A 27,169-nucleotide genomic window follows, 5' to 3' on the forward strand; every position below is an offset into this window, starting at 1 on the left:
GCACTTCAGGAGATAAAATGTTATTTTTATTACCTTTTCCCTAGCTATGTAACACAGTAAGACTAGAAAGAGTTTGGCATTTCATCTGCACAGGGAGATCCTATGTGACTACAATAAAATATACTTGCCAAGGCTTCGTGCTACAAATAATTATAGGCACATAGCTATACTCCTTCTGTTACATAAATAGTAGAGAAGGAATATGGAAAGTTTTCCACCATAATTCTTATCACCAATGAAAAATTAATATCTGGCAAAATAAACAGTTGTTTATGTTTTACCAAGACAGCATGTTCATGGAAATAATGATTTTGAGATACTGATAACAAATCATCCTGGAAAGTACACTGAGAAAAAGGAAGACCTTTGGCTGGGTTTCTATGCACAGATACAGTTTTGCATAGCTGACATTCAGATCATGGAAGATGCTACAGTGAGCAGCATTCTGAGTTTCTTGTATGAATTTCAGAATGAAAACAGGGCTCTTAGCTGTCATCCATCACTTTTTACCAGCTGGTTGCTTTGAGTAAACCTCTTTATCTTGTCATTTTAGTGTTGATTTATATGTTCAACATTATTTACATTTAGCTTTTATTGTAAAGTGAGTGTTTAATCTCAGCAATTTATGAGCCTTTGAATTGCAATTTCTTTTTGCATCCCTTCACATATACACTCCACATCAATATTTTCATCCACTACATTTGCAGCAAGCCAACCTGTGACAAAAACGTTTGTTCTTTGGCCTTTCAGAATGGTTGGTTTTCTTCTGCTTCCTTATTTGCGGAGACATTGCTTATGGACAATCCTTACTACTTTATTTTTTAGCAGTATCTGGGTGAAAACGAAAAGAACTAGTTGCAACCAGTTCTGTGTGCGCAACAGAGCTCTGGGTTTGGTTTTATTTAACAGCAGCCACCTCCACCCCATGGCAAACTGCTTTTGGAATAGTGGGAACTAGTTGGAATCTTGGTCTTGTCATGCAGCAAGTCTACAAAGAGCTGTGGATCTCTTGTTTTCTAATAAGTAAGACTGCTGAAGTTATCCTGACCCCCTGCTGCTTCCTGGTGTTAGGGAAGGGCCTGTTCCAAGGTTTTTTCTTTTAACCAAGTTTCACAAACTTATTTCAAACTTTGTTTAAGAGGAGAACCCAGGCTGATATGAACCAAACTTTGCGCCAGTGTGTGTGTGTGGGGGGGGGGGGAGGCTCATCATAGTCAAGGCAAACAAGGGAGTTTATTGGAGAGGGTACATTCACCTAAGATAGAGAGCTAAGGGAGTACCTGAATCTATCGTTAAGTGGCCAACAGCAGAATTTCTGAACTGAACTGCAGAAGCAGTGCAATTACACAGACTTAAATGCATATCAACAACAGTAACTGAAGAAGAACCCAAATGTTCCCCTTGCAAACTAAAATATGCATGCTTGGTAAGCAATTACTTAATTTGGCTTTCCTTCTGTTGAAGTCTGTGGGTATATAATCTACCACCCCCTTTATGAGAGGCAATGTTACTCTGCTTGGAGTGTGGAATGTTAAATTAATACAATAATGTTGTTTTTGTTTTAACTACTTATATGTGTTTTTATATCACATTTTTATCTTGTGAACTGCCCTGAGATCTTTTGATGAAGGGCTGTATATAAATCTTAATGATAATAATATAGAATTTTATGTATTCATTTTAAAATATATATGTTACCTTGAGAGTTTAACTTAACATAATATATTAACGTAATAATTTAAAAGTGCAGATTAAAACAAAAATAACAGACTAAGAAAATACAACACAATTTCCAGAAGACGTGTTTAGAAATATTATTCATCTGGAACTGCATCCATATGGAAGTGCTCGGGTTTTCTTAAAATAATGAATATGCAGCATGAAATATGTTAATATGCAATATGTTGTCCAGATGAAATTAATATTATCAGGACTTAGACAAGACTCTGGAGGCTCTTAATAAGCCTGCTTGCTGTACCGCAGCTGATGGATGAGGAAAATGATCAGATGAAATTCTTGCAGGGATTATCACAGAAGCTTCCTTTCCCCCCAGCATAGCTACATCCAGTACTATGGCACACATTGGATTTTAATTCCCTGCTGTAGAAAATCACTTAGGCTGAAAAAGTGAGGAGACTTGATCTCGTGCCCATAGCTTCGTTCAATGAGAACTCCATGGATATGGCAGTTTTACTGGAGGGTTTGTTCGTTGACACTGCATCTATTTTTAGGGATTAGGATCAAACTGAATGTTTGCGCTGTGTAACCCCAAGATTATTTCTATGGTGAAAACAAATACTGTTAAGAGTTATTTTCCCTCTTTCTTTTGTTTAACTTTCTTCCTGCCGCCCCACCCCACTCCACTGTTAAATAAAAAGAGATCAGCCAGGCAGTGCTGATATAATTGAAAAGCTGATCTAATAGATGCAGAGTCAATTGCAGACCAGTGTTCATGTCAGGAGTTTGCAGACAAAAATTGCTGTCTGTGTCTATAACTTTTAAATCTTATAAAGACTGCCCATTTGAAATGGTTACATAAGATTTTATTTGGGAAGTGTGTGTGTGGGTAGATTGCAAATGAAAATGAAAGCTATAGTGAATGCTAGAAAATTATTCAGTTACAAACTACTTTCAGAAAAAGCACAAGGAAAATTAATGTGTGTGTGATCTTTTTGGTCAGCTTTACATTTACCTATAGGCATTGTTGCACAGTGATCAGGACCTAAGGAATATTCTTTAAAATCTGTGGCAAGTAAAGAATGATTGTTATGAAAGTGGAGAGACTGTGGAGTTATTAACTAGCTTAGAAGAGTTCAAATTAATTTTGAAGGTTTGGCTATAGGCTTTTGTTTTGGGTTTGACATGAAATACAGAATTTGTCCTAAAAATTCAACCTGAACATTTTGATACCTCACCCTTCAGTGCAGATATTTCATTACAACATTTTCCTGTTTTGCTAATAGTTGTAGGGACCAGCTTGATATTCAAAACTGAAATGTAGAGTTGTATCCAGAATTTATGCCAAATAATCTTCCCATATTTCTCCACACCTCTGCCTTCAAGGAAAATAGGACATATATTACTGTTCTTTCTATTTCCTCCACTCCCCAGCTTGAAAATGAATGCAAAAGTTGATCATGTATTTGAACATCAGTGTATTCTGCCTTTACCTGCATTCCCTGCCCTCACCTCACTAAAATGGATCAGAGGGTAAGCTGCTTCAAATACAGAAATGTGCCATAAATTTACAAATCAAGTTTCAGTCCTTAAGTGAGAGAAAACGCATCACATTTCTGTTGGCTATTTACAGTTTAGTAGCGCTGCAGAGAGCTTGCTGGGGAGATCATGCAAGGTTTTAATAACAAAAACAAAAACTCCTTATACACTAAATACATCATCAACAACAACAAACCAGACCCAACCACCAACCCATCCCCCAGGGTAATGGGAGAGCTAGGTGCTGCTCCTTATATACTACACCCAATTGCTGGCACAGCTTAATCAATACAACTCAGCAGCACCTTCTATGTTTCACAGCTGTAAAGCTGGGTCTCCTTATTTGCTCTGGCCCTTGTTCTGGCCCCTTAAAGACATACACATCGGGTGTAACAATGATGAACCTTTACATTTAAAGAAACAGTTCAACAATTTCTCCCTTTCTGTCTGTCATAGCTTAATTGAAAATAGATGTGCAGTTGGGCTGATATCTCATCTGAAACATGTATTTATGTTCTGAATGTGTACCAAATTTTATTCCAGTATCTCGGTATTCAGGAGAGATGCTGTGTTTTTAAGTCAATACTGAATGGGCAATTAAGCTTTTCTCTACTAAGGCCTTATTTCACTCAGCCAATAACAGAATTCTTTCTTATATTTATTGTAACTCCTCCCTCCCCTTCTCTGCTTCCTTTGCTTAAACATTTAAGAATTTCAGGTTTCGGTTTTTCTTTTTGCAGGATTTATTATTGCGCTTTAAGTCTGTACTCCGCAATACTGACAGTTTTTCACAGTTATTTTTCTCTATCTTTATTTAATAACAGCTGGAAACAAGGAAAAAGAAGGCCAAGAAACTGTGATGAAAATAAAAGAAGAAGCTTTAAATGCAAAAGGTACTTCTATATGCCTTTCCAAGCAAAATTAAAAATCAAACCTCTTCATCAATGTATTTTTCTCATGGGCACTTTTCAGTTCAAGGTACTGATTGTGTGGACATTTCACAAATATGTATGTGACACTTGTCATTTAAGTAATCGATTGACCATGTATAGGGCAAGGTAATCTTGCAAGGAAACTGGTCATAAGCTGTTAAGGGCCTTAGATACTAATACAGTGATATCTCAGGTTACAGATGCTTCAGGTTACAGACTCTGCTAACCCAGAAATAGTACCTCAGGCTAAGAACTTTGCTTCAGGATGAGAACAGAAATCGTGCAGCAGCAGCGCAGCGGCAGCAGGAGGCCCCATTAGCTAAAGTGGTGCTTCAGGTTAAGAACAGTTTCAGGTTAAGAACGGACCTCCGGAACGAATTAAGTACTTAACCCGAGGTACCACTGTAGTTATGCCTTGTCAGGACAGATCTGGACGTAAATAAATGATAGTTGTTCTGACTGGATAAGTGTAGTGACACGTTCTGCCTTTCTTCTTTCCCAGGATCTATGTGCCAGTGCTCCTTTAAAGCAGTTCTCGCCCATCCATGAGGCGGGGTGAAGCAGCCCCCTCAGGTGGTGGAAGCGCAAGAAGTGGTCCACCGCTTCTGATGCTGGCAAAATGCTCCCTCTCACCCACTTTCAGCGAGAGGAGGGCATTCCAGCATGCAATGTTGCCACTCCCTGGTGTGGAGGAGACGAGTGCCAAGGCCTTGCAGAATGCCCCCCCCCTTGACGAATTTTGGTGAGGGGGTGTTCTGGCAGCGGGGGCAGGTGGGGCATGGTGGAGGAGCAGGAGGTAGCACATTCCCATTTCACCTCAAGTGGCAAAATGGGAAAGGCTGCCCCTTTTTTATAGTGTGCTTATGAGAGCTTGTGCAGCCCACTGATTCTCACCATAGCTGCTGTTGCTTCTAGTGACGCTGAAGAAGGGAAAATGGGGCGCTTTTTTCCCCAGCCGGAACTCATTTCTGGCACCTCTCAGGTGGGCACCATTTGCCTTTCTAAGAGAACGAGGGTGGCGTTCGTGGTGAGTTCCAGCACATTTTTTTCTTCAGAAATAGCACAGGGGAAATGCACAAAGAGGCCACGTGAGAGATGATTAGGCAAATGGGGAATTGCATGGTTCACTTGGGATATTTGCATAGATCAGTCATTGCTTTTTACTGCAAAAAGTGACACATGGTTCACAGTTGCTTTTTTGTAAGAAGCCTGCAGACTGTAAATTAGAACAGTAGTGGGAATAGCACACTTGATACATGTGTGTGTACACAAAAGCACAGTATTTGTTCATAATTAGAGTTTAACTTGGGAAACAAATCAGGGCAGATGATTGTGAGTGGTTGTTGGTTTGCTTGCTTGTTTTAAGACCCAAAAGGGGCATCAGCCTACGTGGCAAAGGGTATTGTTTGTGAGTAAGGCAGAGTTGACATTTAGCCTCCATTTTCTCGGAAGATGCTTTCAAACCACAAGACGAGAATATTCCATATGTAATGCAATGAGCACAAATATTTCTACTGTAAGATAGCAGTTATGACAAGCCGAGAGGGAACAGAACATCAGTTTGACAGTAAGCAAACCCTGATAAGATTCTTGTGAAACCTTTAAAAATAACTTGTCTAGACAATTTTTTTTTTTAAGTCTGTAGCGTCTAAATTTATTTGCGTAGATAATTGGCAAAGGATTAAAAGAACTGTTAGGATTTTTTAAAGTTAGTTTCCTGGTTTCAGGTAGTATTGCAGAGCTGTGCAAAGATGCTTGTGCCACCACATTCTCCCTTCCTTTTTCTATAGCGTCTTCATTTTCTTAGTATGCTAAACAAATATCTGATAAACAGTGACATGATAGCCATGTAGAGGGCAAGAGTGCAGCCTTTCAGATGTCCTGTGTTGTTTGTTCTTTGACTGGTCAACTCCTTCCAGGACTGTGTATATCACTGCTTGGTCCCACAGTGAGGTTAGCTGTTCTGTGGTTCCAGAAGACTCTCTTAACTTAAGCTACCAGTGAGTAAGAGGAGCTGACACGTGCAAGCCAACATCCCCAGTGAATGAAGCCATGGGCAATGCAGTCTGTAGGACTCGTCTGAGAAGTGGCAGTTTCTGATGGCTGCAGATGCATAGCCAATAGTTAGGGTTGATGAAGGCCTCTGGTCTATAGCCATATGGACCAGTTTAGTCTTGGATATGGAGCATTGGCCCATGATCTTCTGCCACCAGGAGCTTGTTCAGGCAGCACAACCCAGAATATCATCACCATCACCATTATTATGCATTCATCTGTAGTGCAGTGGTTGTCATAGTGCTGTATCCAGTGCTGCAATAGTAGAGTTCCACTTGTGCAACAGTATTTTCTCTTCTTCTCCCCACACATGCCCAGAATAAGCTCCAGAGTGTCCCCGACCCACTGGAGCAGATGTGAGGGTCCGATGTGGGTTGCAGAGGAGAGGAGGGGAAATTCTTGTTGCACAACATGAAGTCTGCTAAGTGAACAGAGCAGCAGCATTGGTGCAGCCCATAATTTTAACATTTTGATATTGTGAGACTTGCACTAAAGTATAAAACTAAATCCAAATTTAAAGCATGTTACATGCCTTCTTTCCATATGGCAAAGGTTTGAAATGAAAATGCACTTATTAAGGCATTGTATGTGGCAGACATTTGATTTGCACAGACAAAGATTTCTATTGTGTCCTATTTCCCCCCCACCGTGGAAGCAAATGCATTGGGCACTTTATTTGCACAATTTTCCTGGAGCAACACATTTCACCAGGAGTAACTTGCAACAAATATATCATTGATTTAAGCTAGAGACTGCTTCCTTTTAGGAAGATGTATTTTTTAAAACTGTAATTAAGGTGTCTCGTAGTTTTCTCAAGAAGAACATTTTCATCAGTGCAAGATCAGAGGGAGAAAAGGAATTACATACAGTGGTACCTCTAGTTGCGGACACGATCCGTTCCGGGGTGCTGTTTGCACCCCAAAAAGTCCACAACTAGAGCGGCGCTTCTGCATATGCGCAGAACGCGATAGAGTGCTTCTGTGCATGCGCAAAGTGCACAGAACGCTTCTGCGTGTGCATGCACAGCGAAACCTGGAAGTATACACTTCCGGGTTTGCTGTGTTCGCAAGCCGAAAAGATGCAACATGAACCTAACACAACACAAGGTATGACTGTAGTGCTTATTTTGCATGCCTGGCTTGTGCAGGCTACTGCTTCCTTCTTTTAACAGCTATTTCAGTACAAGGTGAATGCAGAATTAGGTATTATGATAATGCTTATTTTATTAGTTATTAGGTATCTATATATGATATTCATTACACAACCTCCTTGTCAAGATGCTTCCGATTAGCATGTCTTTATGCTTAATTTGCTACCTGAATTTTACATTTGTCTTCTTGGATCTAATTTTTGTAATTCTGTTTTCAGTCGGCAAAGTTCCCTTAGCAATATCTTATTCCAAGCACATCCATAATATAAGCAAGACTTTGAGTAGCATATAATATATATTCATTAATAATCTGTCTTGATAACCACCGAGACAAAAGCTGATTTCATGTAAAATGCATAAACCAGAAGAATCTGAATACCAGATGGAGTTGGTGTCTGAATGAGCATAGGTGGTTGCCATAGTAAATAGAAATGGTTTGGATTGGGAGACTGATACCACCCAGTAGTCTGTCATTTGAACGGTTGCTACTGTTGAACAAGGGAGGAGCAAACGGAATACTATTGTGGATGGAGGACAGGCCAGCATCCCTGATCTTAAAAAAAAATCAACCCAATAATACAGAATTACATTTGGATTTTAACTGAGGGGATACATGGAAGGGTTGGGCTGTGTGGTTAGTGATCTGGAATGAGTCAAGAGCTGGGAACTGGAAGTCAGGTCTGAAGAGCAAACGGGATCAGAGGAGAAACCAGAAGGCAGGATTGGAAAACAGGTCGGAAGCAAAGACTTGCGGGACCTTGTTGCTCACTGAGACAGGAAGTTCTACCATGCTGCCCAGGATGAGTCAGCCTATGTGGCACCAGTCTGAATATTGCAGTGCCATTGCTCATCCAATAGGGCAGTGGTCAGCAGTCCTGGAAGGAGAACCATTGGGTGGGGCATGCGCATTGACAGCTTCATGAAGATTCTTCTATGGAAGCAGCAAATGCATTTTTCTTCTGAATGCCAGTTGCTTGGGTGAAGACCTTGCTCCTTCACTGTTGACTTCCCAGAGGCATCAGGATTGCATGAAACTGGGTGCTTGACGAAAGTGGCTTTTAGCCTGAGCCGGCAGAGCTGCTCTTAATGCTATGTAGGTTATTGCCATACATATGAGGAGAAGGTAATCAGAGCAGACCTAGAGAACTAGGCATGTCCCAGTTTTTGCTTAGCTTGCAGCAAAAGCAGCTCCTTCAGGTCATCATCCAGGTTGTTACTGCTTCCAACACAATATTTAAAATACAATAAAACATCAAAGATTAAAAATGTCCCTAAACAGAGCTGCCTTCACCACTGTAGTGGTACCTCTGTTACTTAATTCGTTCTGGAGGTCTGTTCTTAACCTGAAACTGTTCTTAACCTGAAGCACCACTTTAGCTAATAGGGCCTCCTCCTGCCGCCGTGCCACCGGCGTGCAATTTCTGCTCTCATCCTGAGGTAAAGTTCTTAACCCGAGGTACTACTTCCGGGTTAGCGGAGTCTGCAACCCGAAGTGTTTGTAACACAAGGTGTTTGTAACCCAAGGTAGTCTGTTTCTCTAGCTAGAGACTGTTGCAAGCTAGCATTTGGTGTTATATTAGATTCCCCCAGAGAACCCTAAAAATTATAGCTGAGAATGGTGCTGAAAAATTCAAGTTAGAGATCCCTTCCCTGACCCACAGTTTCCTTGGTGGAGGGTGTGACTGTTAATCTACACTACCGTCTTAAATCAGTTTCCCCCCTCTGTGCCAGTATGTTAGTTCACATGATACCATGACAGTCACTTAACTTTGTTTGCTTTCAGACAGTTATATATTCAGATTTTATTTTCTTCCTCTGAATATCATCCAGTGTGTTAGATGCATTTTATAATCCAGAGTGACCACGGCCGGATTTAGATTTGATGAGGCCCTAAGCTACTGAAGGTAATGGGGCCCTTTATATGTGCAGCTGTCCTTTGTCAACAACAAATTGTCGCTGTTTTTTGTGTTGAATATATGCTATATGGTAATTTATGGACCTTATAGGTATCTAAAGCCATTTGCACATAACAAATAGGAGCCTACACAACACAAAACATTATTGCTGTGTGTAGGTTTTATTTTATTTATTTTCTATCTTATATTATGGAAATGTACATCCAGTTTTTTCCCTTCAATTTTTTTTGGGGGGCCCCAAGAGAGTGGGGCCCTAAGCTATAGCTTGTTTAGCTCATACATAAATCTGGCACTAAGAGTGACCTCATAGTGGCTTACATGTGGCGCCAGAACAGTTTGTGGCAGTTAAAGATGATGCACAAAATGTGTGCTAGGTATTCAGTGAAATGCCACAGAGCTCCTCCCTGTCTTATATCTTCCCTGGAAAAGAAACAAAAAACAAAATTAGATGGGGACCTTTTGTGGATCTTAAGCTATGGTTTGGCTGAAGGAGGTATAGAAAGCAAACCAGAACAATTGAGAGTTGATAGTATGCATATTTATGAAAGAGAAATTCCGTTGCCCTGGCAGGCTAATTAATGTTAACTGTGGTTTAACTTTAATGAGCTTCATTACAACATCATTATAGAATTAATTATTATTTAATAACTGTTTATTGCAACAAGAAAGATAGGTTCTCATTTTCAAGTTTGATCGGTGACAGTTTTATTTTCTCCTTCCAGTCAGTTCAGCTGAACTCCAGGGGAAGTAGGAGGAGGGATTTTTGTAACTATTGTAATTTTCTGTTTATAGAAGTTAGATTATCACTGTTGTCTCATTTACACATGTATGCTCATTGTATTATGTACCTGTTCTGGATATCAGTGTCTTGCTTGTACTGTACATAGCTTATGGAATTATTATTATTATTATTATTATTATTATTATTATTATCTCTCAAATCCTGGTTTCAAATCTTGGTTTAAGGCTAGGAAACCCTGGTTAAGGCTAGCAGGAAAAATCTGAACTGAATAGGGTGTTTACACGGGCCTACTTGCCCATATTGCTGAGCCATGATTCCTCATCCTGGAAGTTTTGTTTAGCTTTGGCATAAATTATGAAGTTCAATGAATTTATCATCAAAGTCTGTACCAGTGTTTTTGATCCTAGTAATTTCACATCATATTTCTGGACTTCCTTTTTCTCTTTACTTATACTTTTTTGGAGGGTAAGGTGAAGCTTCTAGTATCTTGATTGGATATACGTAATTTGCCCTGGGCTTTTCAAATAGTTATACTAGGGCATTTTGTTGTCTTGTAGTGTTGGTGACATTATCTGTCACGATTGCCTGCCTTGTTTCCCTTTCATAGCCAACATCCATGTCTGGTCCTTTATTTAGCTTTCTGTTTACTGCTGTGTTCTCTAGCAAAGATTACTATTGATTTTCACAGACCTTGGGAAAAGAGAGAGCTTTTCAGCGATTGTCACTTCAAGTGACATATATATATATATATATCCTTCCAAACATTTAGGCTGACCTAGTTTTATTATTTTTTATTATTTATTTTGTTTATGAATTGCTTTCCATGAGGCATCTCTAAGCAATTTACAACATAATTACACATATATAAACACAATTGAAAACAGTTGCATATTAAAACAGTTATGAAAACAGTAAGTATAAAAACAGTTTAAAACCGCAAATGTTAGTATCTGAATTGTTCATATTGGAACAAATGGATTTTCTTTTTCACCATGTCATTTATCATCAGTGGTGCTACCTGGATGCAGAAAATGGAAAAATGTCAAGCTTCAATAGTTCAAGTGCACATTGCAAGGAGGACCTTTTGATCACAGCTGGTTATTGATTAATTCCATAAAACTCATGGCCCTTACTGTTCATATCCTAGGTAGGCATACAACTTAAATGCATGGTTAACATTGAGTTATGCCCATAAAATTCCTAAAAAAGCTAAATGCCCCACTGATTTTGCAAGACCAGTACTGATCACTTGCAGTTTTATGGGGTGGAGGTGCACTGTTGGATCACCACTATTATTTTGCTTTAATATCTCTCTCTCTCTCTCTCTCTCTCTCTCTCTCTCTCTCTCTCTCTCTCTCTTACACACACACACACACACACACACACACAGCTTTGACCCTATGAAGATGTGTGATAGGTTTCCAAAGCTTTATTTTTGTTGAGTACTCTCCATAGAGCTCAAGATGATTAAAAAGGAACCCAGTGGCATTCATGTCCTATGCTTCAGTTCTGAACTCAGTGGGGATTCCACCCAAGTAAATTTATGATTAGGATACCAGATACAGAACATTCTGCCTGTCACATTTCTAAGTAACTCCATCTGCTTTGCAAACATTGAGATGATGTGCACTGAATTTTGATATCGTACTCTCCACTTGGAGAGCAAGCTGGCTGATTTTTCTATGGGAAACATATGGTAATAGTAAGAAGGAATCTGTGCACACAACAGTTGCCTTGAACTTCACATGCACTGTGGGAATTTCAATGGGTAGTTATTGTGCCTATTGAAATAATAATTCATTTTTTTGTTTTTAAAAATGAACATATTGAACATATCAAAAAATACAAAATATTGTATTTAAAATAATATATGTGAGCTTTGTTCCGAGCATGTTCTGTTTCTGATTTTAAAAATGACAGTTATTTGTATACATAATTTTAGTTAAATATGTCGTCTGCACAATCTAGCAAAAATTTTCACAACAAAAGCCTGCTGCAAGAATGGAATTGAACTTCATTACTAAAGTGAATACTATGAATGTGATAGGAGGGTGTGATATACATTTCCCTAAACAAACAGATATTATTTTCCAACTTCTGTTGAATTCATGTGTAGCCTTTGGTAGATAGTGGTTTTTGTGAGCAAAAGAGCAGTCTTACCTTACCGCAGATAGGTCATAAAACCAGCAATATCCAGATTCCATGTGGAATCTGCTATGATCAGTCTAGAACCAATTTGTTTTTCTCCAAAGCTCCATGCATTGCTCTTTTAATGGGACAGTGCTTGGGATGTTCAAGCCATATTTTTTCCTTGCTAGTTGGAGACGAAGGCAAGCCTAGGAAGAATCCATACCAGCCATTTATGCTTTAATCAGCATCAGACTTGCACAGTTTGTATGCTGACAGGGTGCTTGCCTAACCTTTATGAGAGACTCTAGAGAGCTCAAAGAGAGGATTGTGGCAATAAGGACCGAAGGAGCTGAAATAAAATTAACCCAGAATAGAACTGATGTGCATCAGGGGGTGCTGAATCAATATTCTAAGACCCAGATCCTAAATATCTATGCCACTGGATTGAAAAAGAGAGAGAGAGCTTTGCAATATAAATAATCAGGAAGGAGGAGTAGAAGAAATAATTTGGGCCGTTTAAGGTCCCTGAACACATGGAGGACAAGAATCTTGTTCAGGGACATTTCTTTCTTTCTCTCTCCCCACCCACTAGCTGACAGATATTTGTTTACTGAATACTGCTCAGGGAAATTTACTTCTCTCTCCCTATCCACCCACTAGCTGACAAATATTTATTTCCTGGACACTGAGCTTATCTGCAGAACTCTACAAGCTTAAGGCAAAAAGTGTCAGAATCTGGGAGCTGTTGATATCCTTCTCAACTTCAGAATCAAAGAAAATTTTCTGGATAAAGCTCATATGATATGGAAAACTCATGGATGTGGGTAGGGATGCAAAGACTGTGCTGGAACAACGTCACTGTTTTGAAATTGCAAAATCCCTGTGTGCTGTGGAGTGTTTTCGTGCTCCTGAAGTTATTGACCATTGCCAGATCATCCCTGAAGTTATTGATTATTGCCAGATCATTCCTGAAATACAGGGTGAGTCTTTTAAAAGAGGCCCCGTGGAACATGTGTACTCTGTATCCACGGGGCCTCTTTTTTACTCACCCTGTATTTCACATATGTTAAATTCTTTTGAGTTCGGTGGAATTCTCACAGCAGTTTAGATTATATACAGTGGTACCTCGGGTTAAGAACTTAATTCGTTCTGGAGGTCCGTTCTTAACCTGAAACTGTTCTTAACCTGAGGTACCCCTTTAGCTAATGGGGCCTCCTGTTGCCGCCGCTACACAATATCTGTTTTCACCCTGAAGCAAAGTTCTTAACCCAAGGTACTATTTCTGGGTTAGTGGAGTCTGTAACCTGAAGCTTCTGTAACCCGAGTTACCACTGTATCATCTCTCTGTATCACCTCTCACTGTAGCACAATCTCTATTTATTGTTGTAGAGATCCATGTTCCTTCTGTCTGCCTCTTTCTAGGCTTCCTACCTATCTAGTTCCTAAGATCAGATCAACCTAATTCTCAAACTTTAAAGGAGTATTTTTTGTTTATTATTATCATAATTAATAACAACAACAACTACATTTTCAAAGGACCTACACCTGTTTAAAGAACTTTGCATGCATTATCTAGTTGTAATCCTTACAACGACCCTGCATGTCATGTCATGTCATTATTTATTTTATTATATTTCTCCTCTTATGCGGCATTGAGAGCGTGAATTTGATATCTAACAAAATTTGATATCTAACAAACTAAACGAACCTCACATAATGGTGCTTAATATGGTTCTGCTGATAGCTTTTCCATTTTATTTTTGCGGCCAAAAGTATCTGTGTTTTAATGCATAAAATCTGAGGTTGCGTTCAGGCCATCACATCACACCATGCTTCTCTTTCTTTTTCTGACATGTTTGTCATCGAGCCCAGATGCCAAGTTACAGTAGCAGCTGGCTCCATAGAGACCCCTGAGGCTGCAGCTGTATGAAGTTCTCCTGGTTATACTGTGGGCCAGATCACGTAGATGAATAGTGAAATGCTTTGTCTCAGCAGTCCTGCCCTCTAAAAATCCCAGTTTTTCATTTCCCTTCCCTGAGGTTGAGACCCCAGATCCTCAGTTAGTACTTGGTGGGCAAAGGGAGATGTACCGCCATCTGTTGTGGTTATGCTTAGTGACAAAGGGGTTTTGCAGAATGTTACACAGTGAGATTTCTAAAATATTTTAGGAATCAATAAAATATACAGCACAATTGTCTCTCTTATCCATATCTGAGGGAGAAAATAAGGGCATCAAAATGAACAATCGTTACAGCATTTGCTAGTGATAACGAGGCTGAGAGACACTCAAAAGTGGAAGGTCCAGAAATGACCTGTGGTATAAAATATTTGGCAAATTGCTATTGTAGAAAATATAACCCGAGAGAGGGGTTTTGAGGGATATTGAAAAGTCAGAAACATTCAGTGATACATGGTGGGACTTAATTTTATATGCTAATGATGTAGGACTGAAGAACATCTTGTTAGTGGTATCACTACAGTTATTGCCTTCAACATCACAAGTCTAGTTGTTTGTACCTTTTATGGTTGAGAGGGGGGTATACAATGGTACCTCGGGTTACATACGCTTCAGGTTACATACTCTGCTAACCCAGAAATAGTGCCTTGGGTTAAGAACTTTGCTTCAGGATGAGAACACAAATCGTGCTCCAGCGGCGCAGCAGCAGCAGGAGGCCACATTAGCTAAAGTGGTGCTTCAGATTAAGAACAGACCTCCGGAACGAATTAAGTACGCAACCAGAGGTACCACTGTACTCCTGAATATTCAGACTATTATGGGACTCCCTTGGAAGTTAGATAAAAAATATACTGAATTTCTATAGAAAAAGAAAAATACTTAATTGACCACTAGTGACTTGTAATATTGGGAGAGGGGAGACTGGGAAGATGGTTTCTTTTTTCTGTTGTGCTTGTTGTTGCTTACACAGCATTAGAATGAACGACTCTCAGTATTCAGTGATTGGTCTGAGAACACTAAATGCAGTTACCTTGTTGAAGCTCTGTGTGGCTCTCATCAGTGCTTAGCTTGGTGGCTACTGAGATGCTTATGCGAGCCACTCTAACATTTCTTTTAATAACAGCTGCATAACAACCCATAAATATAATTGATGGGATTGAACATTTTGCTAAGATGATCATTCCATCAGTGCATGCATTTCCATTTGCATGATGGAACAATCTCCTTCCCTGATATGTTGTTCTGGGGGGTTTCTTCTAATCCCCGATAGCCATTCAGGAGGAGGAGGAGAGAGGAAACTACACTGAGCTAGTAGGACTCTTTGTGCTGTCTCCTGCTAGCAGAACTATTTAGTTGAATCCAACCCAATACCTTCTTTTGCAGGAACAGGGTTTCCTTCACAATCTGTTCTTGATTACTTTTGCCCTTCTCAGACTCCTAACAATGCGACAAATGTTTATTGTTCTCCATTTAGTCTCCCCCCCCCCTTTTGATACAGTTAAGTATAAAGGTGAAATAAGAATTTCAGTTCTGATCTTCATATATTTTGACAGTTTTGATTTTCATTTGGAGGAGTATACGTGGAGCAGAAATACTCTCTGTTCGTTGTGATTAAACTTGACAGAGCCTGTCCTCAAGTCATCAAATGCAGACCCATGTTTCCCAAGAGCATCTGACACTTGAAACCCGTTGGTTTCAGGGTTGTATAACTATTAGGCATTGTGAAAAGCTTTGCTTGATTTTTGTTTATTAAATAAGGCATCTCAACCCATTGTTGAACATAAAACATAACAACATAACATAACATAACATAACATAACATAACATAACATAACATAACATAACATAACATAACATAACATAACATAACAACATAACATAACAATATAATACAGTATATGCAATCAGCACTGTAAGCCATTGATTACTAGTCACTAGTGAAATCAAGTGTGGATTCTATTTGGTTCTAGGAATACCTACCCAGTACAAACCTAAGTAGGCTTAATGCTTATTCACGGTTCCTCTAGCTCAGGCTTCCTCAAACTCGGCCCTCCAGATGTTTTTTGAGACTACAATTCCCATCATCCCTGACCACTGGTCCTGCTAGCTAGGGATCATGGGAGTTGTAGACCAAAAACATCTGGAGGGCCGAGTTTGAGGAAGCCTGCTCTAGATCAGTGGGTATGGCACCATTAACATAACAGAAACTACCATAGAGGCAGTTTTGCTTTTCTAGAAAAAGAGGTGCCAGAACTCACCATGAACTCCTCCCTCTTTCTCTTAGAATGGCACTGGCACCCACCTGAGAGGTGCCGGAACTGAGTTCCTGTGAGTTCCCCATGGGGGAAAAAAGCCTTGCATAAATGGTATTAAAATTTTCAGAAGGTCCATGGCTTAGCTTTTGAAAAAGAGGGGGTCCACAGTACTTAGCTAATTGGGAGCCACTGCTCTAAATAATCCCAGGAACTGTCACAACAGAATACACTATTGGGGATTTGTAGAGGTGCAGTACACAAGATTTCCCTGCAGAGGCCAGTTTAATTTGTGGTGCAGATAGTTGCTCAAGTAGTTTAGGAGTTTGATGATGCTGAGCTTACATTCTTTTTTTGATATTTCAGAGAGTCATAAACAGTCCACTGTGCGCATCATATGTTGGTCTTGCTTGTGTATGCCTCCAAAACACATTCAAATACAGTGGTACCTCGGGTTACAGACGCTTCAGGTTACAGACTCCGCTAACCCAGAAATAGTACCTCAGGTTAAGAACTTTGCTTCAGGATGAGAACAGAAATCGTGTTCCGGCGGCGCAGCGGCAGCAGGAGGGCCCATTAGCTAAAGTGGTGCTTCAGGTTAAGAACAGTTTCAGGTTAAGAACGGACCTCCGGAATGAATTAAGTATTTAACCTGAGGTACCACTGTACTGATAAATCACATTTGCAGCATAATTAGCATTGGTCTCTTGGGAAGGGAACCTAATGGAACCAACTCCAAACATACCTTGTTCATTGCTATGCAGCCTCTATATATGTGAGTCATTGGATCAAATGGTGAGCTTTTGTTCTCAAAACCAGGGTGGATAAAAATCAATGATAAATCAGATTTTTAAAATTTAAATCATATTTTTAAAATAAAATGCTTTTTTGGGGGGGGATCTTTCTAAAGTTAGTTTTCTGTTTAAGTTACCTTATAGTCCAAAGGCTGTTCAGGAAATAAGGATTTGTTTTTAAGTTTTTCATGCGTGCTAAAACTCAGTCTAAGGTGTGTTTGTTTGTTTTTTTAAAAAAATTGTTTAACCACATCAGTTAACAAACATGGATGCATATGCTATAATGTTATTGTTTTACTTAAATAAATTGTTTAAATTGTTATTAAGGAAATGGTTATTTTTCTCTTTCCAATAAAGTACAGCAGAAAAGTTGTCCAAATATAAACAGTTAACTTATCAAACCTCACAATAATTTCATAATTATCTGTCAATGTATTTCTAATAGTATAACCAAATCAGTAATTTTTGATATGACTGTAAAAAATACTCTGAAAATTTATTATTCCAAAAATGAAACCTTCATCTGGTTGTAAATATTAAGATTATACCAGCAAGAATGAGTCTTTCTGTAAAAAAATAGATTTAAATCAAGTCTTACTGACTAATGATTTAAATCAAGCCTTACTGACTAGTGATTTAAATCGATTTGATTTAAATCAAATCCACCCTGCTCAAAACTGATTTTAAATTCCTGTTCAGCCTTGGGGATGTAGCCATCTTCTTTTGTTCCCATCTATAAGATGAAGCCAAGAATTAACTTATCCAATAACTTTGCTGTAAAGACTAACAATTTACAGATTTTAAAGATTGCTGTATGCGTGGGCTATAGTAATGCTGTATACACGGTGATTTTCATATAAGTACGCTACATTCTTGGTTAATGGCGATAGGAGTTTAGTGGTCTCAAGCTGTTTTATGCAAGTCTTTCTGTTTTGTACTCAGAACATTTCCTGATGATACTCCTCCAATATGGCTTTTCTCCTGCAACATTTGTAGTATGTTCTTAATACAATTTACTAAACCTCTCACAATGTAGCAGCGGCCTCTTCTCTGATGCATATTGTTCACTGATTACGCAATGAAGCTGGATCAATTTTGGTTGAGGAACAGATTCCTCCTGTCAGGCTTCATGGGGACTTCTTTCTCATTCTCACATGGCTGTTTTTGTGTCACTGCCGCTGCCTTTAAAACTCTCCCTCCAATTCTGTGTTCCATTTCTTGCTGGAAGGTTTCCAGACATTTTGTCTCACATCACTGTTTTGGCAAGTTGTGCCGGCAAAAAGGTTTTTGGTAGCCTGGCTTGGATGAGACCTTTTTCAGGGCAAGAAAATGAAACGATTCTGGCAACAAATAGGAACGGAGAGCAAATACAGGAAATAATTCATTTCCTGAGAGTTGAGGAGGAATTATAGGTGCAGATGTTACAGCAAAACAGGCCAGCCTTGGCTGCATCAAGATCGCAGCTGAGAGTGCAGGGAGCTCAAAACCTCCACTCCCCAGCAGACCTGATGTGCAAAAGATCATTGTCCCCATGGGATATCATGGAAATATATGTTGGACTGTGGGTAGCAACCTCCCTCATTAAATAAAGTAGCAGGTGCATGCTGAACCTCTAGCATTAAACAATAATACAATGTGTTGTGATCCAGCGAGCACGTGGGGGCCAACTGTGCACATAGCTTGAGCTTTTGCTGATGAGTTGACCAGAGCAGTTCCTGCTGCCAAAGAGAGTTTTAAAAATTTAAAAGTCGTTTGCCTGCTTTGCATGGGGAACTGCTGTGCTTCTTGCTTCATGAATACATATGGAACACTGTGTACCCAGTCCTCCATTCATTACCACTTCTGCCTTCTGTGCTGATCATAGAATGCTGTTGGCTGGTTATAATAGCCAAGTGAAATGGACCCTGCTAGGAGGAATCTATAGAACACACCCTTTGAGGTTTTTGAGAATAAAGTTGGTCAGCTCCATAATGTTAAGATGTTTATTAAAGTTTTTCATAATACGGTGAGATATAGAAAACTAATGCAATTCAAAACAAAACAGAAACAGTTGCAGAAAAAAAAAGAAAAAGAATGAGGAATAAGCAGGGGCTATGATCGTTTTTGGCCAGAGCTAGCCTGACCACTGTAGTCAATGCATTGCTGGCCTTGAAATTAGATTACTGTAATGTGCTCTGTGTGGGGCTGCCCTTGGGTCTGGTTCAGAAGACCAGCTGGTGCAGATAGGAATTTCTGGCCGAGAACATGTGACACCATTGTTAAAGCAGCAGTACCGGCTGCCCACGTGCTACAGAGACAGGTTCAAGGTTCTTATATTGATTTACAAAGCCCTGAACAGCTTGGGTCCAGAATAACTCAGGGATTGCCTGAACTCTGCTCAGTTACTGAGATCATCCGCAGGAGCAAATTTGATCATTCCCTGAGTTGGTGAGGCTCGTATGACAACAAGCCTTTGCTGTCACCAGCCCAGTCCTATGGAGCATCCTTCCAACAGAGGGTACCATGTGTATCAACTTTTAAAGATCTGCTGAATTTTCCCCTGTTCCACTAGAAAGACAATTAAGAGTAGATCCCCCCCCCACAATAGTGTACTGATGTTTGCTTTTAAATTTCTTGTTGCTTTTAACTTTTTATGGTTTGGTTTTATGTTTTTATATTGTTGTAAACTGCTGTGATATATCTTTATGATACATTGGTATATACACTCTTTTTATAAGCAACCAAATAAATCACCATTCGCAGTTTGGTTTGCAACATGAGAATTTTGATAGGGTTTAAATATTTACCTCTCCATCCTGTTATTGAGGGTTGAGACTGCATTCCAAAACATGCTGAAATGGAAGCAAGTCTGTTTAAAACCAAATGGGGGCTTATTTTCATGGAGCTACTACTTCCTGGGGAAAACAAAAGCCACCACAGTTTGTTATTTGGAGAAGAAATCTCTGACAAGAGAGGAATATGAAAAGAAAAAGGGAGGTATGCAGTGGGGAAATTATCGCCCTTTATCATTCACGAAGAGAGATGGATTTTCAGATGTCACTGCATCATTTATTTCATGACTGTTTTGCTTGCTCTGTAAGGGTCAGAGTTCCCGTAGGTTCCTTTTTAGCTGTATAATTATATATCTAATGTATCATTAAAGTAGAGCATGGAAAAGCTTTGAAACTAATTCTAAAGGAGTGTCTTTACAGTGAGAGCTATACTGTGACAAAAGTGCTAAATTAATGTGTTCAGTAATGTAGACTCCGCATCCCACCCCCAAAATGTCATTCCATCTGAATTCTCTCTGCTGATTTGATGGTAGGAAAATGCGAGCTGCTCTTTTTGACTTGCACTGTTGCTGCTCTCATTGTTTTTTAAAAAGTCCTTCTGTTTGTGTTCCCTTATGCTCTTAAACTGGGGTGGAAACAAATTAAGGCTGAAGTCCTATACACATGGGGGTGAGAAAGCAAGTTGTGCTGAAGTGCATGGGATTTACAGCATACAGTTCTGCTGTGAAAGTCTTTGTTCATCAGATTTTCATGATGGATTGTTTTTACTAATCTGTCTCCCCCCCCCCCCCCAATTTCAGAGCTTGGGTACAAATCTGTAAATAGGGTTGCAATGCAGTGTAATTCTATCCCCCTCATTCTGCGGTGGTAAATATGGGAAACTGCAGTGTGAGCTTTTGGACTGTCTGAGAGGGCATCTGTTTAAAAGTATTGATAGCCTTTCTTAGCTTTGCAATCCTAACATGGGGTAAATCTTGAACCAAGGAATGTCTTTTTCAGCATCAGGGCACGATTACTAAGACTGAACTTCGTTTAGCTTGAAATAAACATTTATTGTACTCAGTTTCATGCTATATTTAGGACAAGAATAATTGCTTGACTGAATTTGAGTCCACCTGGCCTTGAGTTTGGTCTCCATCTGTGGAGCACAATGGCAGTGGTTACCATTTGTGGTTCCTCCAGTACACTATCTAGAAATCAGAGAGAGACTGACTCAGAACATAGGACTTAGACCTATCTAATACATACTGTGTGTGATTTCATTTTAAATTGAAGAGTCAAATTTAAAATTACATTTAAATGCACCATTAGCAAATACTTTGGTTTTTAGATTATTATAATAATTATTATTATTAGTAGTAGTAGTAGTGATATGTGTGAGGGGATTATCTTCATTTGATTTTAAGGGTTAACTCTTTCCCCTCTGGTCAGAATCTATGTGCTACTATTTGCCTTCCGGTGGGGTTGAGGTACCAATGGAAGCTGTTCTTTTAAGACTAATAGCTCTGGTGGCCTCTATCAAGATCATACCTCTGGAGGGAACAATTAAGCCTCCTCTCATCACACACCACAGTCCCAATTTAAATTAGTTTTAATTCCTGATGACACATGGAAAAGAAACTAACCCCCCCCAAAAAAAAAAAAAATTCTATAAGCCTCTCACAGCCAATAGATATTCAGAGTATGTTCCAAATAAGAGTAACCTCTGATTGTTCTGCTTAGAAGTACTCAGTGTTGAGAATCAATCACCTCAAAAATATACCAAGCCAAAAAAAACTCTGGCTCGTAAGGCTATTCAGATTTAAATCACATCATTCTGAGTTCATGTACAAACATAAGGCTATCATGGTTAACAGAGGACCATTTGCGCAGTATACCTGTTTGTATATAATGATGCAATCTAAGAAAAAAGAAAGCCCACTGCATAATTTCTGGTGGTTAGCTTAAAACAGCAGGCAGACTGCTGTTGGGATGTTATGTTAAGCATGCTGTATGAACTGCACATGACAGGCTTTAAATCTTGTTCTAAATAGCACTCCTTCTTACGGTCTAACCAGGTCGTTCACTAACCTTGAAGAGACAATTTTCCACTCTTGATAAAATGTTTTGAAAACTGGAGTTGTGATTTTCAAGCAGTTTGGCAATCAATCAGATTTATTGCTTGGTTCTTTCTTCACAGATACTGGCTGCTTTTATTGCTTTCTTTCACACACAGTGGGCAAATTCAAGTTATATTCTAAATAAGGAAGACTCAAGATTTGGTTTTTGGTTGAAATATCAGGCCGTCTGTTCAACTCTTATTGGCTTACTGTGACAATAATTATGAATTCATTTCAAATGGGAATAGTTGGGGGGATCTACTAACATCTTTGAAATATTTTCTTTCTGTGACTGCTCTAACCTTGTTTTTCTATAATGTTGGATGATTTGATGAAGATCGGAAATCAGGAGTTCTCAGGGTATTGCCTGCCTGCCCATATAGGTCTCTTCAGTATTTCAAGTGAAGGAAGCACAACATTTTGGTGTCATTTCTGTTGACCTGGGAGAGCTATTGACTCTCCTTCGGGTCATAGCAAGTGGGGACTATTATTATGAGCTCTTGTTAATATGAGCTCACCATAGTTTCTGGTTCTTTACTAAGACCAGAATTACTCACCTTTGCACTAAGTATCAACCTGATGGCCAACACACCAATAGATGGTGATGGAAGCCATCAATCTGGAAGCAGTTAAAGCAAGCATAGGCAAACTCGGCCCTCCAGCTGTTTTGGGACTACAACTCCCATCATCCCTAGCTAACAGGACCAGGGGTCAGGGGTGATGGGAATTGTAGTCCCAAAACAGCTGGAGGGCCGAGTTTGCCTATGCCTGAGTTAAAGGCACATGCTGTGTATATTTACATGAATATCATGTATATTTCCTGAACATAATAACTTGTGAAGTCACTAATTTTTCACAGGTGCTCAGGGCTTGGAGGAACTACATGAATGGATAACCATACTTGTGCTGTTAAGAATGGGGAAGAAATTTGTTTGTTGCATGTTTTCACGTTTAATTCCCACTTCCTAAGCCAATGTGAAACTCTCACTTTGCTGAGGTTTATAATGTCATTCTCCTACCAAAATGCATATTAAAAATGCATGTATTGGGAGAGTGACGCAAAGATCAGTGAAAATAATGTACAAAATGCATTATAATAGGAAACATTGCTTGCCCCAAAGTATATATTAGGAGAAATGCACAGAAAAATGCATATGAATTTGCATGTGGAAGACTATGGGGAAAGCTTGCTAGATATCCATAGATTCAGGGTTCTATTGTTAGACTTATATCCTATCCTTCTTATGTGGTGTGGGAATCCTGTAACCCTCCAGATGGTTATGCATTCCCGTTTCAACTAACCTTAACCAATGTTGCCAGTGGTCAGGGATTGTTGGAGTTGTAGCACAACAGTATCATCTTTGAGGCCACAGGTTATCAATTAACTCATAGCTATTTACATGTGTTCCAGTTACAGATAGGTAGCCGTGTTGGTCTGCCATAGTCAAAATAAAAAAATTCCTTCCAGTAGCACCTTAAAGACCAACTAAGTTAGTTCTTGGTATGAGCTTTCGTGTGCATGCACACTTCTTCTATGTATCTGAAGAAGTTTGCATGCACACGAAAGCTCATACCAAGAACTAACTTAGTTGGTCTTTAAGGTGCTACTGGAAGGAATTTTTTTATTTTGACTATTTACATGTGGTTTCCAGGAAACTTACAAGACCAGACTTGCTTAGCTTCATTACTACCTTTGGAGACATGGAGATTCCTTGACTCAAGCTATGAATACTCACAAGAATCCACTCATACACTAAATGTAAAAAGAAGTTAGCCTAATGTTATGGAACAAAAATGTGATGTTCCATAATTGCAGCAGAGAGAACATTTTATTAATCTACACGCTTTTGAACAGTTTGCAATAAGGTAAACAACAACAACACCCAGTTTTGGTTCTTTGGTTTGTCAGTCACGTGTTATGGAAATAAATGTCTTGAGAGGTGCTGTTGATCCATTAAATATAACTCTTGCAGTTTATGTATAATTAGCTGTAATTTTCAGATAACTAATGCTTGTTTCATCTGTGCATTTCATTATCATGCTTTCAAACACGATGGAATTTGATTAAAGGGAGTGAGAGGAGCGAACACCACACTTAATAACAACTAAATCTATGTGGTCTCTATAAACCATGAACTCATCATGAAATACTTTATATCCATCGTTAGGTGACACAGTATTGTTGATAACCTTTTCCCCAAATTCATGGTTGAGAAAAATTGTGGTGACATCCAGTATAATGTGCTCTGGAGGGTCCATTAGCCTTCTGGATCAGATTTGGGGCATGTACACTAAGCTGCCAGAGGGAAGAGATGGGGAAATAGTCTCATTGTACAAGAGAAAATTCATTAGACAAGTGCTCTGACACTGTTTGAACTCACCCTGGGTATTTCACTTATTTTTATTGGTGCATGTGTATGAAATTGCGACATATTTGTTTGGCTGTCGGATGAAAATTCAGTTTGGTCATGTAGTTAAACCTGGATTGTCCTCATTAATTTTCAGCAGCTATGTGAGTATATTACTGGAATATAACAATTAATTGATAAAAAGTTTTTAATGTTTTATTTTATTGATGCCTGTCGCTTTGCTGTTATTAAGAATTGGGTGGTTTCACAAGGCTGTCACTGTCCATAGTTCTGTTCCCCAAAATGCTGTTGCAAGATTTTAAAGGAGCTTAAGACATTTTCCATGCCTTTTCATACTAATCTTTTCATATTTCATTTAATAACATCAAGCAGCCAGGTGGTATTTAATGGGCGAAATCAGGAGGGGGGAAACCCTACTGCTTTTCTAATAAAGTACAGCTGATAGCTAATCTTGAAATGGATTGGATCTTTGAACATCAAACCTTTTAGCTTCCAGCATGCTGACAAAAATCTCACAAAATATAAAAACCCTGCAGTTGTTGTAATAGGTGAAGTGCTGATATGTGCTGTACTAGTTTCAGATACTACTAGGCAACAGATTGCTTCTCTCAAAGCACTCCCTGTAAAACACTAACTTTGCACATAAAAGTGAATAATCCTTTATTTTATCAGCCTGGTAGTATCTTAAAATGTGGCACCCATTACACACACACACCAATTTCCTAGCACTGATAAAGTCTGCATTGGATTGCAGATTGACTGAGGTCACAGAATTCTAATTCATTTATAGTTGAAAATAGATACATATCACCTCTTATCTTACCAGTTAGATTCTGTCAGGCTGAGCAAAGTTTCCTCAAACAGTTCACTTGCAACAAATGGAGGGGAATTTGCTTTTACCGTTATCATTTTGTATATATGTAACTTAAAAACATAAAGCTAGCTGATATAAATTTAGGAGTGTTCTTTAGCTGTGTGTTGCATTCATAAGGTGCTGTTTTGATCCTACTTGTTTTGCATGCTCTTCGGTTTGAGGATTTGCAGATTCTTAGTAATAAAACTAGATATGCACCGGTATAGAAATATATCCCTCCCAATCCTAACTTTACTGATTTGTTATTGTTACTGTGTGGTGTGTATGTATCTTGAGACAAATCTATGGAATTATGAAGTAATGGGGAAGGTGTGTGTGTGTGTGTGTGTGTGTGTGTGTGTAACTCCCTCCTTCCTCTCTACCCTAGAAAAAAATGTATAGTACAGTATTTGGTGAAAGAATGTGAAAGAAAAATTTAAGAAGTGGAGAATCGACAGTGGCTAAGAAGAGGAACATTAGAAGATGTGTGCTCACACCTGGATAGCTCAGTTGGTTAGAGCATAGTGCTGATAATGCTAAGGTTATAGGTTCAATCCCTGTATGGGAAAACTTCATATTCCTGCTTTGCAGGTGGTTGGACTAGATGATCCTCAGGGGCCCTTGATCCATTGCAGGAAGACCAGCAAAGATATGAAATTTCACATATACATGCACCAACTCAGGAGTGAATTGAGGGATAAGGACAGACTGCAAAAAGCTTGTAGGGTGCTCATAAGACCATAAGGACAGAAAAGTTGCCTTGTTGGATGACCTTCCTATATTCTCTCTTCCAAATACCAGGTATTTGGTTTCATGAATCATGTCATCCTTGGTATTTCAGATAACTGGTTCAATTGATGCAAGCAGCAGATACACAGGCATAATTTTTGCTAGCATCTGGATCAAGCCTTTTAAAAATACTTCACAATTATGTGCAAAGCATGTGCAGCTCTGACTGAGATGACACTAGGAATTGTGATGGTGTGCTGAGAAAGCAGGACAAGGCTGTTATTTTTACAGATTTCTTAGGAAAATGTGACTACTAGTCTGAGAAAACGAAATAAAAAAGAGGTGACGAGAACACTTTGTATTAGTAAATTAGAAACAAGCTTGGAATTAAAATGAGGAAAATTAACTCATTACATTAGGCCTTAGTGGCCTTGCTGGCTAATGCAGTTTATTAGAAACATAAAATGCTTTGACATTAGGCCACAGTTTATCTGAAGGTAAGAAGCTAAAAGAGTGGAGAGCTGTAGCAATTAGAGGGGGGGGGATAGTCAATGTGGTGGCTTTCAGATGTTGTTGTACTACAATTCCCATCATTGCTGATCATTGGCCGAGATGACTTAGGTTCTACGACGTCTCCTGGACTAATTCAAAGAGAAAAAGTTACAATGCTTTTAGCTGGTTGAATGGTTCCATTCCTCTCAGATTTATTTTATTGGTGATTGGTATTGCAATTGTTCTTACAACTGTAAATTTCTTTGTAGAGCACACTTTCAGTCACCAAGCTCACTGATTGATCTAGGTAAGTAGACTGACCCACAAATCTCACCAAGTTGTGAGATGCAAGGAGGTTATGTATGCTATCCTGAACTCTTTGGAAGAAAGGTGGCATTTGATTAAAAAAAAAAGGAAAGTAGTTGCATTAGCGAGTATAATATTTGCAAATAGAAATTGTTTACTTCTGTGCTAATTAAAAGATCCCTTAGGTTGAGTTTACTTGTGTGTGTGTTCATGAACTTAATGAGGCAATTAATATTTTCTTTCCCTCAGCTCACCTCTTTGGAAACTGCTCTTTAAGCTCCTCAAAGTTTAAAATTCAGCTTGTTCTGCAGAGGGACAGATGTTAAGTATTGTTCCCTTCCTAAACTGTTTACATTATGAGAGTGGGTCGTACACGTGCTAAAGAGGTTTCTACTTCTCTCTTTGA

The 27,169-nt window shown here is 39.1% G+C and overlaps 1 protein-coding gene across 3 annotated transcripts in view; it reads left to right on the forward strand.

Annotated features, from left to right (window-relative positions):
- Positions 1 to 27,169, forward strand: part of DHRSX (dehydrogenase/reductase X-linked) — a 95,652-nt gene that overhangs the window by 26,895 nt on the left and 41,588 nt on the right. For all 3 annotated transcript variants that reach the window (XM_082220149.1, XM_082220150.1, XM_082220148.1), the window contains exon 3: positions 4,041 to 4,109. In XM_082220149.1, coding sequence (XP_082076275.1) covers positions 4,041 to 4,109 — 69 coding nt within the window. The remainder of the gene's footprint in view (positions 1 to 4,040; positions 4,110 to 27,169) is intronic.

This window comes from Podarcis vaucheri (genome assembly GCF_965113315.1).
Source record: "Podarcis vaucheri genome assembly, chromosome: 4".
NCBI classification, from domain to species: domain Eukaryota; kingdom Metazoa; phylum Chordata; class Lepidosauria; order Squamata; family Lacertidae; genus Podarcis; species Podarcis vaucheri.